The sequence below is a fragment of the Artibeus jamaicensis genome, unplaced genomic scaffold, assembly GCF_021234435.1.
Source record: "Artibeus jamaicensis isolate MK-2021 breed Jamaican fruit bat unplaced genomic scaffold, CSHL_Jam_final scaffold_537, whole genome shotgun sequence".
NCBI lineage: Eukaryota > Metazoa > Chordata > Mammalia > Chiroptera > Phyllostomidae > Artibeus > Artibeus jamaicensis.
Window position 1 is genome coordinate 7,748,104 of NW_026522047.1, and position 17,191 is coordinate 7,765,294.

Sequence of the window (17,191 nt, forward strand, 5' to 3'; positions counted from 1 at the left end):
CAAGTTGCTGGGTTGTGACACTATATGTGGGGGTGGGGTCAGAGGGGGGTAATGGCGTTTGTTCCACTCTCTCTCAGATTTCTGTCCCCTCTGCTGCTTCCCACAAGTAAATTGGGCCCTTCTGGTGCTGGTTCCCAGGTGTGTGGGCCTGTGCACCCTCCAGGACCCTGTGGGTCTCTCCAATGCACTCTCTGTGAGCCTGGGAGCTTTTCTTGGCACCTCGACCCCGAAAGTCTTTCCAAGTGGTGCTTTGAGGCTCTAATTCCCATCGCTGGGGCCCTGGCCTGAGTGGTCTGTCTCACTGCTCGCTCCTTGGCTTGGTTTATCTGTGCGCGAATGTGTAAGCGCAGTCAGCCAGCTGCCTTGCGCCCCCACTGGGTCCGCCTGTTGCCACCCCACACCTGGGATCCACCAACTGCTGCCTGTGCTCCCGAGGTCCTGGATCCATCTGGCTGATCCCTCCTGCCCAACCCCACTCCGCCACTGACTCTGCCCCTCTTACCAGTCTGGCTGAACGGTTCTGTTGTTGTCGGACTTCCATACAGTTCAATTTTCTGTGTTTTGGCTGCGTTTTTGTTACTAAAACTTTGTTGCCTTTAAAGTTGGTTGTATGAGGAGGCACAGTGTTCCCACCTATGCCTCCATGTTGGCCAGAAGTCTCTCCTGTTTTTTTTTTAATTCTTCTTTCTTCATTCCATTCTAGTTGGATGTTTATTTCTTCCTTTTGTTCCAAATCATTGATTTAAGCCCCAGTTTCTTTCCCTTCATTGTTGGTTTCCTGTATATTTTTCTTTATTTCACTTAGCATAGCCTTTACTTTTTCCTCTATATTACGACCATATTCAATCATTTCTGTGAGCAACCTGATTACTAATGTTTTGAAATGTGCATCTGAATGATTGGCTACCTCTTCATCACTTAGTTGTATTTTTTCTGGAACTATGATCTGTTTTTCCATTTAGACCATATTTTTTTGTCTCAGTGTGCCTGTTACTTAGTAAGTGGAAGAGCCTTAGATATTTGCCAGGGTGGGGCAACCCAGCTGTGGTGCTATATATGAGGTAGGGGTCCAAGAGGGAACAGTGCCACTTGCTCAGCTCTGAGCCAGCTTTCAGTCACTTCCCCTGATACCCAAACGCAAATTAGGCTCTTCTGGTGCTGATTCCCTGGTGGGTGGGCTTGTGTACATTCTAGGACACTGTGGATCCCTCCAAAGGACTCTCCTGTGAGGCTGGGAGTTTCTCTCACTGCCACAACTCTCACAGGTTTTTACAGCCAGAGGTTTTGAGGCGTTATTTCCCCATGCTGGAACCCTGGGCTGCATGGTTTGTTCCTTCTGGTTTATCCACACACAAATATGTGACAGCCGGGTCCACCAGCTGCCTCCTCATGCCGCCTCACCTGCCAGGTCCCTTGCCTTGCTATGTCCTCTCCATTTGGGTGCTGTCTCTGCCCCTTCTACCAGTCTGGATGAATGTTTCTTCTTTAACTCCTTGGTTGTCAGAATTCCATACGGTTCAATTTTCTGGCTGTTCTGGTTGGGTTTTGTTTTTAAATTGGTGGTTGTCCTCCTTGGATTGGCCTAGGAAGCAAAGCATATGTACCTATACCTCCATCTAGGCTGGAAGTTTTTATTCCATCTTATTAATTGCTTTAAATTTGTGTTTTACTTTACATCAGCATTTTATAGGTCAACATTTCATGATATAGAAATGATAAACTTAAAAAGAGTATTTTTTTTATTTAATTAAAACACCATTTTTTGCCTTTAGCTGTATACAAGTTTTAGTGCCAATTTTTTGTGTTTTGGCTGATGAAACATTTAAGCAAAATATATCAAATTAATAAAGTAATCATTCTCAAATACCAGATTCCAAGCTTTTTCACTGATGCTGAGAGAAGATCTGTCATGGCTGCAGCCCAGGTTGCAGGTTTAAATTGCTTAAGATTAATGAACGAAACGACTGCAGGTGAGCACTTTGCAACTTGAAATCACTGTTAGAAAAATACTGTTGTAGTATTTTTATAATTAATGCAAAGCATTTATTTTTTAGCTATTATGTGTTCTTGTAAGCTTATCATTTTGGAGTACAACATTTTTCAGAAGTTAAACATGTCTTACATTGGCTATAAGAATCACTAATGTAGAGTTACAGATAGGTAATGAAGAAATTAAATTAAAAACATTAGGCAAATTATGAAAAGTTAGGTAACTTTGAAATTAATAATTTGTATTTTACTGTGTATTATTTTTTCTTTCTATTTAAATTAATTGGGATGATGTTGGTAAATAGGATAATGTTAAGTTTTAAGTGTACATTTTTATGATAATTGAGCTGTACATGTACTCTACTGCATATTAAAGTATTCAGCTTTAAAGTGATTTATCTGTTTTCCACATGATTGCTGTGCTGGAATTAACCTAATTTTTTTGTTCTTACACAGTTGCGCTAGCATATGGAATTTATAAACAGGATCTTCCCCCTTTAGATGAGAAACCAAGAAATGTAGCATTTATTGATATGGGACATTCTGCCTACCAAGTCTCAGTTTGTGCTTTTAACAAAGGAAAACTTAAAGTAAGTAAATAAATTATTTGCAGTATTTTACTTTTATGGTTCAGAGCATATAAGACTATACAGAAGACTTTAATGCCCGGGTTTAAATCTTGGCTCTGCTACATAAAAACTGTGACTTTGAATTAGTTACTTAACCTCCCTAAACCTTAAGTTTCTCATCTGAAGCTAATATAAGAAATGATCTCAGAATTTTTTTAGCACAAAATGAGTTAACGTATATAAAATGCTTAGAACGCCACATAGTAGATACTATAATATATGTTAGCTATTTGTATTGTTGGTGTTAAATCAGCTATCATGGGGCATAAATTTATATATTCATCTCTAAATATACTTAGGAAACATTTTATAAAATGACTGTTGTTTTTAGAAACCTTTGCACCTGGAGTCCTAATAAAAATGTTCTACAAAGTGACATCATTTACTTCTATGTGCTTATCTTCTTGTAGTTTGTATTTGGTTTTATATTCGTTTTTACATTGATTATCTTATCCAGAGGTACACATTCTCTTTCTCTATTGTGCACATGTGTAGAATTTACATAGAAGATGAATTGTTTTGGGTGATCCAATGCTTTTTAGAGCCTTTTGTCTTACAGTTTATATTACTATAATATTCTTATCATCAGAAAAGTAAGTGGAGATGACTCACATGAATGTGGGGTAGTTTTTGGTAAATTGGTTTAATCCTTGGTAGTCTTGCATTTTTAACTTAAGGAAAATTAAAAGAACATTACATTTTGTTAAATGTTCTTTTAAGCGGGGGGCAGGGAGGTCAGGTGAGCTTTGCTCCTGGTTCCTAACTGGTATCTGCCCACGGCTCAGGAGTTGGGGACCTCTGCTTTAGAGTGATCTATAATTTTTAGATCATAGAAACATTGGAACGTTTGATAGAAGCTGTGGTCCTCCCTCCAAAAGGATGCACATTTGCACTAATTGCAGACAAGCAGTTTTGCATTTCATTTTGAATAATACTGGACCTTGTGAGAAGTCTGTGGGAAGACATCCCAATCAGATTATACTCATGTACAGCCATCATGTTTACCAGCATTACACCACCCATCCTTGTGAAAAAAAAAGCAGACAAAACACACAAACAGTGGGATTTTTTTTAGTAGTCACTTTTGTAAGTAGTCATTTCTGGCCTCTGCCCTGGAGAGAGAGAGAGATGTCTTGGTCCTGTGATCTCCAGAGCTCTCTTGTTGAAGTTCCACCCAGTTGCTAGCTAGGGTTTATTGCTCAGCAAGCTTACCATATCTATCTAATTCTTGTCTCTTGTCCTCACACTTAGCTCTTTTTTCCTTTTTGGCCTCTCATGTGTTCTTTTGCTTGTTCTGTATCTTTATAAAAATAGCTGAGTTTTTAAAAAAAATAATTGAAGGCCTAATCCCTGGTCTATAAATTGACCAGTTATACTATAGTATTTTAGATTTAAGCCATGGATCATGTTTTTTGGCTGCCTTGTTTTTGGTTACATGCTTAGGACTATTTCTTGGTTCTGTTAAACTTGTTTTCTGGACTACCTGTTCAGTGCTGTTGTAGAATCTGAGGATGTGTAGTGGTAAAATTTTAAGTTATAATTCAATTATTTTAGAACTGGAATTATTCTTAAATTATATGTTGATCTGTAACCTAAAGCAGATTAATTCAGAGTGGTTAAATATGTTGGCTTATATAAATTACAATAAGTATAAGAGATTTCAGAATTGGCACTCGCATGGTTTTTGACATGTTGGCTTTAATTTTGATTTTAAGAGGTTTGTTTATTTGTTTGAAAGCATCTGTTTTTCTGAAAATTCATTTCTGGTTTTCAATTAAATAGGTCTTGGCTACTACCTTTGATCCATATTTGGGTGGCAGGAACTTTGATGAGGCTTTAGTAGACTACTTCTGTGATGAGTTCAAGACCAAATATAAGATAAATGTGAAAGAGAACTCTCGGGCCCTGTTGCGTTTATATCAGGAATGTGAAAAACTAAAGAAGCTAATGAGTGCGAATGCCTCAGATCTTCCACTGAACATTGAGTGTTTCATGAATGACCTTGATGTTTCTAGTAAAATGAACAGGTACTGTGTATGTTTTCAGTTGGAAAAGTGTTTGCTCATTTTATAATGTTAGATTCTGTTATTTGAGAAGATGTGCTCAATTTTTAGATCTCAAAATGACAAATTTTGTTTGATTTTTCCCGCAGGGCTCAATTTGAGCAATTATGTGCTCCCCTCTTCGCCAGAGTTGAACCACCACTGAAAGCAGTAATTGAACAAGCTAGTAAGTGGAGATTATTAGACTAACCATCAAAACTGTAGCATGGGGTTATTCACATGAGTGATATAGGACAGCGATTTTCTCTTTCACTATTTTATTGAATTTATTGTGGTGACACTGGTTAACAAAACTATGCAGGTGTCAGGTGCACAACTCCACAACACATCACCTGTACACTGTATTGTGTGTTCACCATCCAAGGTCAAGTCTATGTTCATCACCATTTATTCCTCCCCCACCCCAGTCACCATGTTGTCCTAGGACAGCGATTTTCAGGCGCTGTGCCTGGAGAATTTTCAACACATGCAATAACTGACTATTTTGTCAAAGGCACCTCTTTTCCCTTCGATTGTCAAAGAAAAAAATGACAATAGCCAACATAACAATAGCTTTCTGGTATTTTTTTTCCTTAACTGGCAAAAAAAATGTATTTTTTGGTGTGGCACAGAATTTTAGTAATTAATTTGTGTGTGTCACAAGATGAAAAATGTTGAAAACTGCTGGTGCAGGAAATGGTAAAAACTATAAAACTTAATGTGTTTTTTAAGATTCGTATTTCTCATTTTAGAAGAGGGGATTATAACTCTTTATTCTTAAAAGTAGGGTACTAGAAATTTAGGTTTTTAAGAACTACTGATTTATTCTATTGTTTATGTCATAAAACTAATGCTAGTAAAATCCAAGGTGTCTAGAAGATTCTAAGAAGGAAAATAAAGTAGAAATGGTTGCCTTTTGTTAAAAGTTTGTGGTAACTAATGAAAAGTAACTTCTGTAGAAAAAAATGTTAAAATTGAAAACTATTTCCAAGGCAAGAAGTGTATTTTGTCCTTTAAAAACATTACTTTCTGTAGGGATTTTTGAGATGGAAGTTAAAACACTGAAGGGCTCTGGAGAGTCACTTTAAAGCCTCTGAGGCGCTGTCTTTATTGCCACTCCATCATCTGGACCAAGTGCAGGGCCCAACACATAGATAATTGGTATTCATTCAATTTCACCTTTTATTCTTATTTTGAGCAAATGAAAAAACCCACTTAGTAAAAAAGTACTTTGCAAGTTCACATTGTTATAAAAGATTATCTTAATTTTTCTCAGTTAAAAACATTTTGCTTTCCAGACTTACAACGTGAAGACATAAGTAGTATAGAAATTGTAGGGGGAGCAACACGAATTCCTGCAGTGAAGGAACAAATTTCTAAATTCTTCCTTAAAGACATAAGTACCACGTTAAATGCTGATGAAGCTGTTGCAAGAGGATGTGCATTACAGGTGTGGTTATTAGCCTTTTTTTAATGTATATTTTACTGGTAACATGGTGATAGGCCTAAAAGGAGTTTAAATATTACCTGTTCTAACCATTTGTCAAAAGGCTAAAAATAGATTGAAATTATTTCTGAAAAGTAAGTCTTATGCCTTTTCTCTTTATATTTTTAAACTATCAGAAGACAATGTCTCTATAACTCTACTGAAAGAACATTTTTTATTTTACGAGTCTGTGAAATTATTCCCCTTTAAAACTTTTTTTTGGTATTTTAAAATATATTAATTTTTGTAAAGTCGCAGAAAGAGTACTGACACTTTTAAATTTTAACTAGTTACCATTAAACATGGTAATTTTTAAAATGTAATAATTTTATTATAGGGACTTTATGAAGCAATTTAATCAAGGGTAACCTAGGGTATGCTTTGTGGGATTTTGTGTGTGTGTGTGTGTGTTTGTTGATGTAAATATGGTGTACATCTTATTTGCAGTGTGCGATTCTCTCACCAGCATTTAAAGTGCGTGAGTTTTCCATAACGGACATTGTACCCTATTCAATCACATTAAGATGGAAGACCTCTTTCGAAGATGGAACTGGGTAACTTACTTTATAAAGCTTTGATTAGAGCTTGTCATAAATAACCAATTGAATCTACTTTTGTAAATTAAAGAAATTTACACTTCTTCAAGTTCTCAAACACATTACATGAAATCTAAGAAAAAACAGTATTGCCCTGGCTGGTGTAGCTCAGTGGATTGAGCGCGGGCAGTGAACCAAACAATCATGGTTCAATTCCCAGTCAGCGCACATGCCCGGGTTGTGGGCCAGGTCCCCAGTAGGGGACACATGAGAGGCAACCACACATTGTTGTTTCTCTCCCATTCTTTCTCCTTCCCTTCCCCTCTCTCTAAAAATAAGTTAAAAAAATTAAAATTAAAATTAAAATTAAAAAATATATAAAAATGATATATGACATGTAAATCATAATGGTATATTTTATAAAAGTAAAACATTCTCATTTTCTAATAAAAATCACAGCATAGAAATGTAAAAATTGAAAAATTGCGTTTGCCGTACCGTCTTCTCCTTAGCCCGTTTATAGAGGTAAGCATTGTTAACAGCTAAGTGTATCTATCCAATATTTCTTTGATATCAAAGAATAAGCATGCGCTTTTTAATGCATACGTTGATCATCTATCTGTGTATCTCCAGTGCAACTTGCTTTTTAAAATATGTTCTATATTACCTTTCCTCACCAACAGACAATAACTGTTTTTTCAACAACATATGTGCCATAATTAATTTAACCACTACATTTTCAAGTCGTATTCTTCCTGTTTTGAGCAGTGCTTTGGGAAGCATCTTTGTTTAGTTCCATTTGGTATGTCTATCAGAGAACCGTGTAGGAGTGAAATTGAGTCAGAGTGTGACCTTAACGTGCACTGCCAGATGTTCACTAAAACGATTTATCAGTTTATATTCCTGTTAACAGTGCCTTAGATTACCCATTTTAGCTTATTTTCTCCTATACTTTTAAATTTAACATTCTAATAGTAAAACTATAGTACTGTGTCATTATATTTGTTTTTCTAACTATTGTAGAAGATAATCTTTTCATACTTCTACTAAATTTATATTTTCTTTTCCATGAACTACCCAGGATTTAAATAGCTGGCTTCTCTATAAAAATAATTTCTTTTAAATATTATATTTTATTTTATTTTACTATTTTTCAGAAAGCTAATTTATACAATAAAGTAAACCTTCATTTAGGTTTTGAAGTTGCATTTAAAAGTTTGTTCTGTATAATATACTATATACTCATACATCCACACCCCCAAGAAATAGGATGTTTGCACAAATTTCAAAAATATAGATTATCAGTCCGATCTGAATGTTTTGCAGAACATTTAAATGGCATGCCTTTCATGTCAATATTGAGGCAAGAAATGACTTTCTTTAAGCTAATTTCAGTTAAAAGTATAAGTGATCCAGAAAAACAAATTACAAGAAAACATAGGGGAGTTAAATTGAAAATTAAATATATTGTAGTGACTACAATAAGAAAGTAGAAAGTAATGGTGGTAGATTCTTGAATACTTAGAGGAAAAAAGTCCATGAATATTAAATTTTCAAATCTTGGATAATTAATTGGATGATGCTATGTATTTAAAGAGTGAATTTCTGGGACACTATAAACAATAGTTATAAACCTGTTACATTATTTAAGGATTAGGAATCGCTTTGTAGGTTTTAAAATTTGTTGTACTGGAAAGAAGAAAGTAGTACAAATAACATTAATATATCAACTGAAAAAATTGAAATTTGGATTATAGATTAAAGTATCAGTGTAAATTTATAGAGTTGACAGTTGCCCTGTGGTCATATTGGAGAATATCTCTGTTAGGAAATACACATTGAAGTATTCAGGGGTTAAGGACCATAAATGTATCTGACACCTTCAGTTCTTTTAGGAAAACAATATACACACAGACAGTGTATGTGCACTCAGATGATGAAGCAAATGGGATGCAGTGTTAACAGTAGCAGATCCAGGTCAAAGATGTATACAAGTGTTACTTGTCCTCTATTTCTTTCTGCACCTTTCTGTGAATTTGAAATTATTTCTGAATAAAAGTTCCTTTTTAAATAAGTTAGAATAAAAAGGATTAGATATGACATGTATTTTGGAAACCAGTAGGTAGGATTTGGTCCTCAGATGTGAGCATAAAAATAATCCCTGTATGTATAGGCCTTAAGGATATAAATATTCTCAGGTATCAATAATTTTTTTTTTGTAGAATTATTACTATAAGACATTCTAAAAACACTGAGCCATAAGCCTGTCAGGTTTGTAGTATAGTTTCTTTTTTTGTAGTTTTGTACATAGAGAGAAGTCTTTATAATTGCTGTTTATGAATTAATAATGAGATGGAGTCTGTAATTATTTTCATAAGCAACTTCCTTTGTTTTGAACTGAGTTTTCCCACTCCACTTTAGGGAATGTGAAGTATTCTGTAAGAACCATCCTGCCCCATTCTCAAAAGTCATCACTTTCCACAAGAAGGAACCATTTGAACTAGAAGCTTTCTATACTAATATACATGAAGTGCCTTATCCTGACCCGAGAATTGGTAAGAGAACTCAAAAAATTGTTCACAATTTTTTATTTTCATAAATAACATGGTAATATTTCAATCAAGGAAAAAATAAGTTGACATTTAAAGTACATATTTTTCTAAATACTTACTTTTTAGTGCTCAGAGTTTATTTCTGGTATAGCAGCAGGTTTGTGCATTTTTAATTCATTTTGACATCTGTATTTAAAATGTTCTGTAATTGGCCTGAAAGGTTTGGGTAAGGATTATTTTTTATGGAAAAACTGTAAATCAGTAAGTTGAAATTGTGCTGCCACACTGATAACATGTTCTGATTTTAAACTTAACCTTGTTGTCAACAAACAAAATGAGTATCATTGAATTAATATGAAAGTGAGAATGGGAGACTGTAGTTGAGTAATCTTTTTAGTGGATTCAAAACAAGCATGATTTTGTATCATTTAAAAGAGAGAATAATTTTTAAGTTGTAAGATGCTCTAGGTACTTCTTTATTGGCAGGCTAGAAAGGGGATGATATAAATATTTCAAGTACATTTATTTATTTTAAATTTAACATACCTTCTTCTTTAAAAGATTTTATTAACTTACTTTTGGGGGGGGATAGGAAGAAAGGGGGAGAAACATCCATCATTTGCCTCTCACACATCCCTAACTGAGGACCACAATCCAGGCATGTGCCCTGACTAAGTTGAACCCGTGGCCTTTTGGTTTGCAGGCAGGCACACAGTCCACTGAGCCACACCAGCCAAGGCTCAAATACATGATTTAAATCAGTAGATACAAATTATTGAATGAGGATTATCTTATTAGGGTTTCTGTAACAAAGTAACGCAAACTGAGTGGCTTAAACAATAAAATTTGTCTTACATTTTGGAGGGTAGAGGTCTGAAATCAAGGAGCTGGCAGGATTGCTTCCTTCTGAGGGCTGCGAGGGAAGGATGCATTCTAAATCTCTCTCCCTGGCATGTAATAGATGGCCGTCTCAGTTTGCCTGAACATTCTCACTGTCTGTGTGTCTGTCTCTAAATAAACATACCAGTAAATGGATTAGAGCCCAGCCTGATAACCTCATTTTAACTGGATTGACCTTTGTAAATACTGTGTCTTTAAATCACCTTCTGAGGTACTGGGCAGGAGGACTTAGTGTATGAATGGGGTGGGGGTAGGGGAGGGACACAGTTCAACCCACAACACAAATCAGCTAGATTGTTTACTGCTCAGTTTTTCTGCCTAGTATTCTCTCTCCACAATAGATATTATATATTTGAGATTTTTTAAAAATAAACCATTAGTAGATTTCTTGAAGTGAAAAATTAATATGACCTCTATAGGAATTAGTGACTGGATAGATAACAGAAATTTTGCTATAGGAAAAATCCTGAAAAGTTTAAGATTGCTTTATTTATGAAATACCAAGATGATTATGATTTTTCAAAGCTTGTAGCAAAAAGGAGTAATTTTTATGTTTGGTTTTCAAATCCCCAAATTGAATTTTATTGTAAAACAATATTATAAAACGTACTTAAAACCTACTTGCTCTGAGTCAAATTGTCCTTGGTTAAAATCCCAACTCTCCTTTTTCCTAGCATTGGTGATTGATTTGGAGCAGGTTGCTTAACCTTTTTGAGTATTAATACCAAGTTTGTTAAGATATGAAAATGGTGATCTGGGGAAAATGCCTGTCCCAAAATAATTAATCTGGATGTGGTAATAAGCTGACAGTTACTTGCCAGCATTGGAAAGATGATAGTCAAATTATTGAATTCAACAAATTAGTAAGAATGAGTTAATCTGAGGCCCACATACTAATCAAAGCTCTTTTTTCTTTAAGGGAGCTTCACTATTCAGAATGTTTTTCCACAGTCTGATGGTGATAGCTCCAAAGTGAAGGTTAAAGTTCGCATCAACATCCATGGAATCTTCAGTGTTGCTAGTGCATCAGTAATTGAGAAGCAAAATATAGAAGGGGACCACAGTGATGTTCCTATGGAGACAGAAACTTCATTTAAGGATGAAAGCAAAGATGATGTGGTATGTAGAAATTCTCGTTCAAGTTCCTCTAATAAAATATGCAGTATTCTAATCATTACTAGTACTTTAATAGTTGAAAACATTAACCACTCAGTTTTTGCTCTGATGTTCTCTTGTGGGAATCAGTATGAACTTTTAAAATAAAAACACTGAAGACTATTTCTATTTAAAATGCTGTACTCACATTGTAACAGACTTCATAGGCTCTGCATAGTGTTATATGGAACACATGCATTTATGTGTTTGGAGTCATCTTTCTTCAGTCCTTCATTTCCATTAAAACCATGTACTCTGGCTAGCCTTTTCAGTTTACAAATAAAGCCAATTCAGAGTGATAAGTTTTGAAATGTACACACATGTATTTTTAAATCAAAAATACATGCTTAGTAAAGAATTTTTCAGAGCTCATGGGATGTCTGTGGCAGTTGAGCAGAAGAATGTGCTGTACATTCTAGTAACACTAAAATACATGTTTTTGACAGTTTATTTCTATATGAAAGAGTTCGTGACCTTAACACTGTATTTACTTTTCATGTACTATAGATGGGAGGGATCTCAGAAGAACATGATTATGTTCCATTACACAAAGTTTTTGTCTTTTAATGTACACTCTTTGTGAGATTTTTTTTCAATCTTAATTGGTGATCCCTGATTTTTCATGTATTTGTGCATATTAAGAATGGATTTTTGTTATTAAATGGGTGCTAGACTCATCAGGGTGATCACTTTGTAAGTTATATAAATGTCTAATGACTATGTTATATGCTTGAAAATATAGTACTGTATATGTCAACTGTAAAAAATATAATAGGTTGTTAAAATCAATATCAAGACAATTTTATCCTTACAAAGGTGGTCCTTTGTCTGTTTTCATTAATAACTACTGTAAAATCTTCCAGATTAGATCAGATTTCTACCATGACTCTTTAAAAGTACTGCATTTAAGGACCGTGCATGTTCTTTCATTCTTCCTGTGTGTTATTTTACTGTTTATGTCCTTCCTCACTCAAATTGAGAAGGAAATGCCCTGATGTGTTATGAAGATACGGTTTTTCATAAATTAACATAAGAATAATGGGTAAAAAGTTAATTTTCTTATAGTTCACAACTTTTGGCAGACATGAAAATTTATCCATTAAGATTAATTTTTACTAAAATTGAGAGCACACTGTATACCTTCTAGAATGAGTTCTTTATAACTATTTTACTTCTTTCACCTTTTCTGCTGAGACTTTCACTTTGTAAAGTTAGAGAATCCTGGGCACTAAAACAAGAATAGCGTGGCACCCGTTTCCTGCTTCCCCAGCATTTCTGATTCGCTGCTTCTTTTTAATGTACCTGAAATTTGGATGGGTCTTGCAAATGATGACAATATATATTTACTGTTGCTAATGGGAATAATGAAGACACTTCTCATCACCTGTGCAGTGTGAACTTAGTTGTTATTCCTAATGGCAGGAGTAGGCAATTGCAGCCCCTTGACATTTTAGTCAAGTTGTGTGAGGACTGACCATTCGGGGAAGGAGTGAGTACAAGTTCTGGTGGTTGTATGAAAGCATCTGCTGACTTCTGCTAAAGAAAACACTGTCATAAAACTTGCAGAGTAGCTATCAGTAGTTCATAAGGAAATTAAATGAGGGGCCCACACTGGAGCAATTTTTAAAACAAATGATCTTTACAGCACAAAGGACAGTATTATATAGAAAAATACAGACATTAACAACTGAACTGACTGATTTAGAAACATTGGATTCTGAATGGGAAGTTTTAGAACTCCCTTAACCACTTTATTTGCTTAATTTTCCTTTAGATATATAAATATGCACACAATAGAAAAGCTCTTTCAATAAGTATAAAGATGCTAAGTGATTAAGCATTTTGGCCATTTAATTGGCAGCATTTTTTACTTTGTATTACATGAAATAGAGTTAATAATGTATTTGTGTCTCCCTACATTACTTCAACTCACCATTGTCACTTTTTTCGCCTCTTCTCAGTCACAGGGTTGGAGAAACTGTAGGGTTGGAAGAGGTGGGGAAGTTGGAAAATCAGAGGTAATTGACCTCTTAACTACAAAGAATACTTCCAACTTGTTTTTCTCTTTGGCACAAATAAGCATTTATTCAGGATAGCCCTCTGAGTATTCTATATGTGCTTAACTCTAGATGTATGAGAAAGACTAAATTATGCTGCTTCCTGAATTCTAAGCTTTCTTCTCTTTGGAAAGATAGTTGAGAATAAGGTTAAGAAAAACCAGAACAATCTAATACTTAGGGTTGTTTGCCAAGTGGAGAGTCCATTTGGCAGTCTTATATGGTTGAACATTTGTCTTTTAGACACTAAAAACATTTTTAAGTTTATGTTGTAATAATTCAGAGATAAATACTTGGACGATTTTGATGTATTTCTTTGAGTATTTTTCTACATTTGTAAGATATAGTTGAATTTATGTGATATATAAAATGTGTATCTTTTTCCCACATTATTTATTAACATTTTTCTTTTTTAATTTTTTGTGCTTTCATATTTTTATTGTATTTTGCATGACCACTTATGCCCTTATATCCACTCACCCCACTGTGCATGTCAGCGAGTCCTTTTTTCTTTTTCTTAATCCTTCCAACCCCTCACCCCCCACCACAATAGCTGTCAGCCTGTTCTTTATCTTTGATTCTGTTTTTAGCTTTATTTGCTTCTTCATGTCATGTTTAATGTTTTTTTTTAATCAAGTTTGCTTTTGTGAATTTGACTTGAAAATTTTCCATTTATTTTGCAGAGGGGCATTTTGGCCATGGATAAATGAAACAAGTTTTTTTTTCACAGCACCAAATAGATCTTTTCATTTTAATTACCTGTTATTTGTAGTTATTCTCATTGGGAAAATGAGCTTTTCTTTTACTGTGTTCACACAGTTCAAAACAAGCTTGAACTCTAAGATGCTATTTATTAAAATGTAAATATAATATGAATATTACCATCAATTATATACTTTCTTTTCAGGATAAAATGCAGGTTGACCAAGAAGAAGGTCATCAAAAATGCCATGCTGAGCACACCCCAGAAGAGGAGATTGATCATACAGGAACCAAAACAAAGGTTTGTTTTACTGTTTTTATGGGTTTGTCTTTTTGAGATTGATAATTCAAGTTCATCTGTTTACTTTATAATTCATGTTTTCAATGCACTTGATATTTTTATTCTTACTATTGTATAACTGTATAGAAAGTATATAGACAAGAATAAATACATTTCAAAAATTTATATTATAGAGGATATTTTAAAGAATGAACTGTGATAATACTATAGGTAAAATAAAATTTTTGGTCAGAAAAAAATGTGGTTTTTTTGTAATTTCTTTCCTCATTAAAAATCGTACAGTCTTGCCCTGGCTGGTGCGGCTCAGCGGATTGAGTGCCGGCCTGGGAGCCAAAGGGTCACCTGTTCAATTCCCAGTTGCACATGCCTGGGTAGTGGACCAGGTCCCCAGTAGGGGGCATGTGAAAGGCAACCACACATTAATATTTTTCTCCCTCTTTCTCCCTCCCTTCCCCTGTGTCTAAAAATAAATAAATGAAACTCTTAAGAAATCATACAGTCTCAGAGAAAACAGAAAATGGAATAAGCCAAATGAAGAAAACTTAAATTAGCAATAACCTTGCAGCTCAAAGTTAACTACTGTAAGCATCTGGCCGCATATTGTATTTTTCTTTGTGCAAAAACAAATATTCTTTAAAGTAAGAATTTAAAGGATGAACAACTCTGTTATTGAGAGTCATTGTTTTACTAAGACATCCTTTCCTTTCTCATCCTAAGCGAGATAAGTCAGATAGAAAAAGTCAAAAACCTTATGATTTCACTCATGTGGGATATAAAACTGAAAGCAACAAATAAATAAGACAAACAAAAACTCAGACACAGACAACAGAGGGAGGGGTGTGGGTAGAAAGAAAAGGATAAAGGGAGTGAGATACATGATGACGTAAGATCTGACTGTGGGTGGTGGGCACACCATGCAATGTATGGATCGTGGTCACAGAAATGTGCACTTGAAGCTTATATAGTCTTATTAACCAATGTCACCACAATACATTTAATTTAAAAAGTGATATCATTGCCAATGAAAGAAGAGAAAGGCCTGCCCCAATCACCTAGATAAATATGGCCTTCTAAACTGTCATCTTCAATAGGTTTTTCTAACCTGAACAGAATTTTTTCTGTGCGGGTTAGCCATATAGATTCTTTTCCCAGAGGTTTTAAAGGTTCAGTTATAAATCCTAGGCTCTTAATTAATTGAAAACCTGAAACTCATTTTTCTAATTTTTAATTTTACCCACTTTTTTTGCCTTTAACAGCTTTATTAAGTAAGATACAGTTTACATACCGTGCAATTCACCCATTTAATTCAATTCAGTAGTTGTTAATATACTCAGGCTTTTGTGACCTCATCACAGTCAATTTTACAACATTCTCATCACCCCAGAAGGAAGCCCTGTGCCCATCAGCGGTCACTGTTTTCCCCCAGCCCCTCCCTGCCAGCCCCAGCAGCAATGGTCTTTTGTCTCTAGATTTGCCTGTGCTGGACACTTTCTGTAGATACAATATGTGATTCTTTGTGAACGGCTTCTTTCACTAATGTTGTCAAGGTTCATCCAGGTTGTAGGATGTGTCAGTACTTCATTCCATTTATAGCTGAATCATTTTGCATTTTATGGATACATACCACATTTTATCTATCTGTTCTAAGCTAATGAACATTTATGTTTTACCACTTTTTTACTATTATGAATAATTCTATTATGAACAATCATGTACAAGTTTTTATGTGGATGTATATTTTCATTTTTCTTGGGCATGTACCTAGGACTGGAATTGCTGGGTTATATGGTATGTCTGTGTTCAATATTTTACAGTGTTACCAGCAATGAATGAGGGTTCCAGTTTCTCCACATCCTCACCAACTCTTGTCACTTTTCATTTTTTATATTATAGCCCACTTGGTGGGTGTGAACTAGCATCTAATTGTTCCAGCTCAGTACTTTTTATGTAGAAAGACTTGGTGTATACACAGGGTATACATTACTATCAGCATTTAAGTAGTATTTTAAAGACTTTATTTATTTGTTTTTAGAGAGAGGGGAAGGAAGGGAGAAAGAAAGGGAGAGAAACATGGCTTGGTTGCTTCTCATACGCATTCCCACCAGGACTGAACCTGATGGATCCAGGCTTGTGCCCCAACCAACTGAGCCACATCAGTCAGGGCTAGAACAGTAGTTTCAAGTGAAGTATAGTAGGTTAAAAGTTTTGTTGGTTTGCCTTTTTTGTTTTGAATCTTTTTTTTTACTTTTACTTTTTTATTGTTGTTCCAGTACAGTTGTCTGCATTTCCCCCCCAGCACCCCTCTAACCCCAGCCATCCCCACCTCTCTCCCCTGATCCCACCCTCCTTGGTTTTCTCCCTGTTTCCTTTATAGTTGTTTTAGAAACTTTACATTATTATTAGTTTTAGAAATTTACATTATTGTTCTCTTGCATTTCTTTTGCAGTCAGCTTCCTCAGACAAACAAGACCAGTTAAACCAGACCATTAAAAAAGGAAGAATCAAGAGTATTGATCTACCCGTCCAGAGTAGCCTGTGCAGACAGTTGGGCCAAGATCTTCTGAATAGCTACATTGAAAATGAGGTATATAAACCTGAGTTGATATTAAAACAGGTGGTAGTATATTCTGAGATTTTTCTAGAAGTCAGTGATTATCACCTATATGGGGGAACTATCCTATATGCCTAAGGAATGAAGTAGATCATCCAGCCACTTTATACTGAGCATAATATCGAGCTGTATTAATGTCATGTACAATTTAGTTTTCATCTTAGTTGTATGAAAAACATGATTATCTCCGCTATAGAGGAAGACCATTCCAACAGTAATGATTCTCGCCCC

General features: G+C 35.0%; 1 protein-coding gene across 1 annotated transcript in view; it reads left to right on the forward strand.

The window, feature by feature from the left end:
- The window catches only part of HSPA4L (heat shock protein family A (Hsp70) member 4 like), a 55,209-nt gene that overhangs the window by 22,780 nt on the left and 15,238 nt on the right, over window positions 1-17,191 (forward strand). The window contains exons 5-14 of the mRNA XM_037129904.2: window positions 1,871-1,970; window positions 2,446-2,579; window positions 4,401-4,645; window positions 4,771-4,847; window positions 5,959-6,110; window positions 6,594-6,700; window positions 9,104-9,237; window positions 11,054-11,253; window positions 14,254-14,349; window positions 16,796-16,933. Coding sequence (XP_036985799.2) covers window positions 1,871-1,970; window positions 2,446-2,579; window positions 4,401-4,645; window positions 4,771-4,847; window positions 5,959-6,110; window positions 6,594-6,700; window positions 9,104-9,237; window positions 11,054-11,253; window positions 14,254-14,349; window positions 16,796-16,933 — 1,383 coding nt within the window. The remainder of the gene's footprint in view (window positions 1-1,870; window positions 1,971-2,445; window positions 2,580-4,400; window positions 4,646-4,770; window positions 4,848-5,958; window positions 6,111-6,593; window positions 6,701-9,103; window positions 9,238-11,053; window positions 11,254-14,253; window positions 14,350-16,795; window positions 16,934-17,191) is intronic.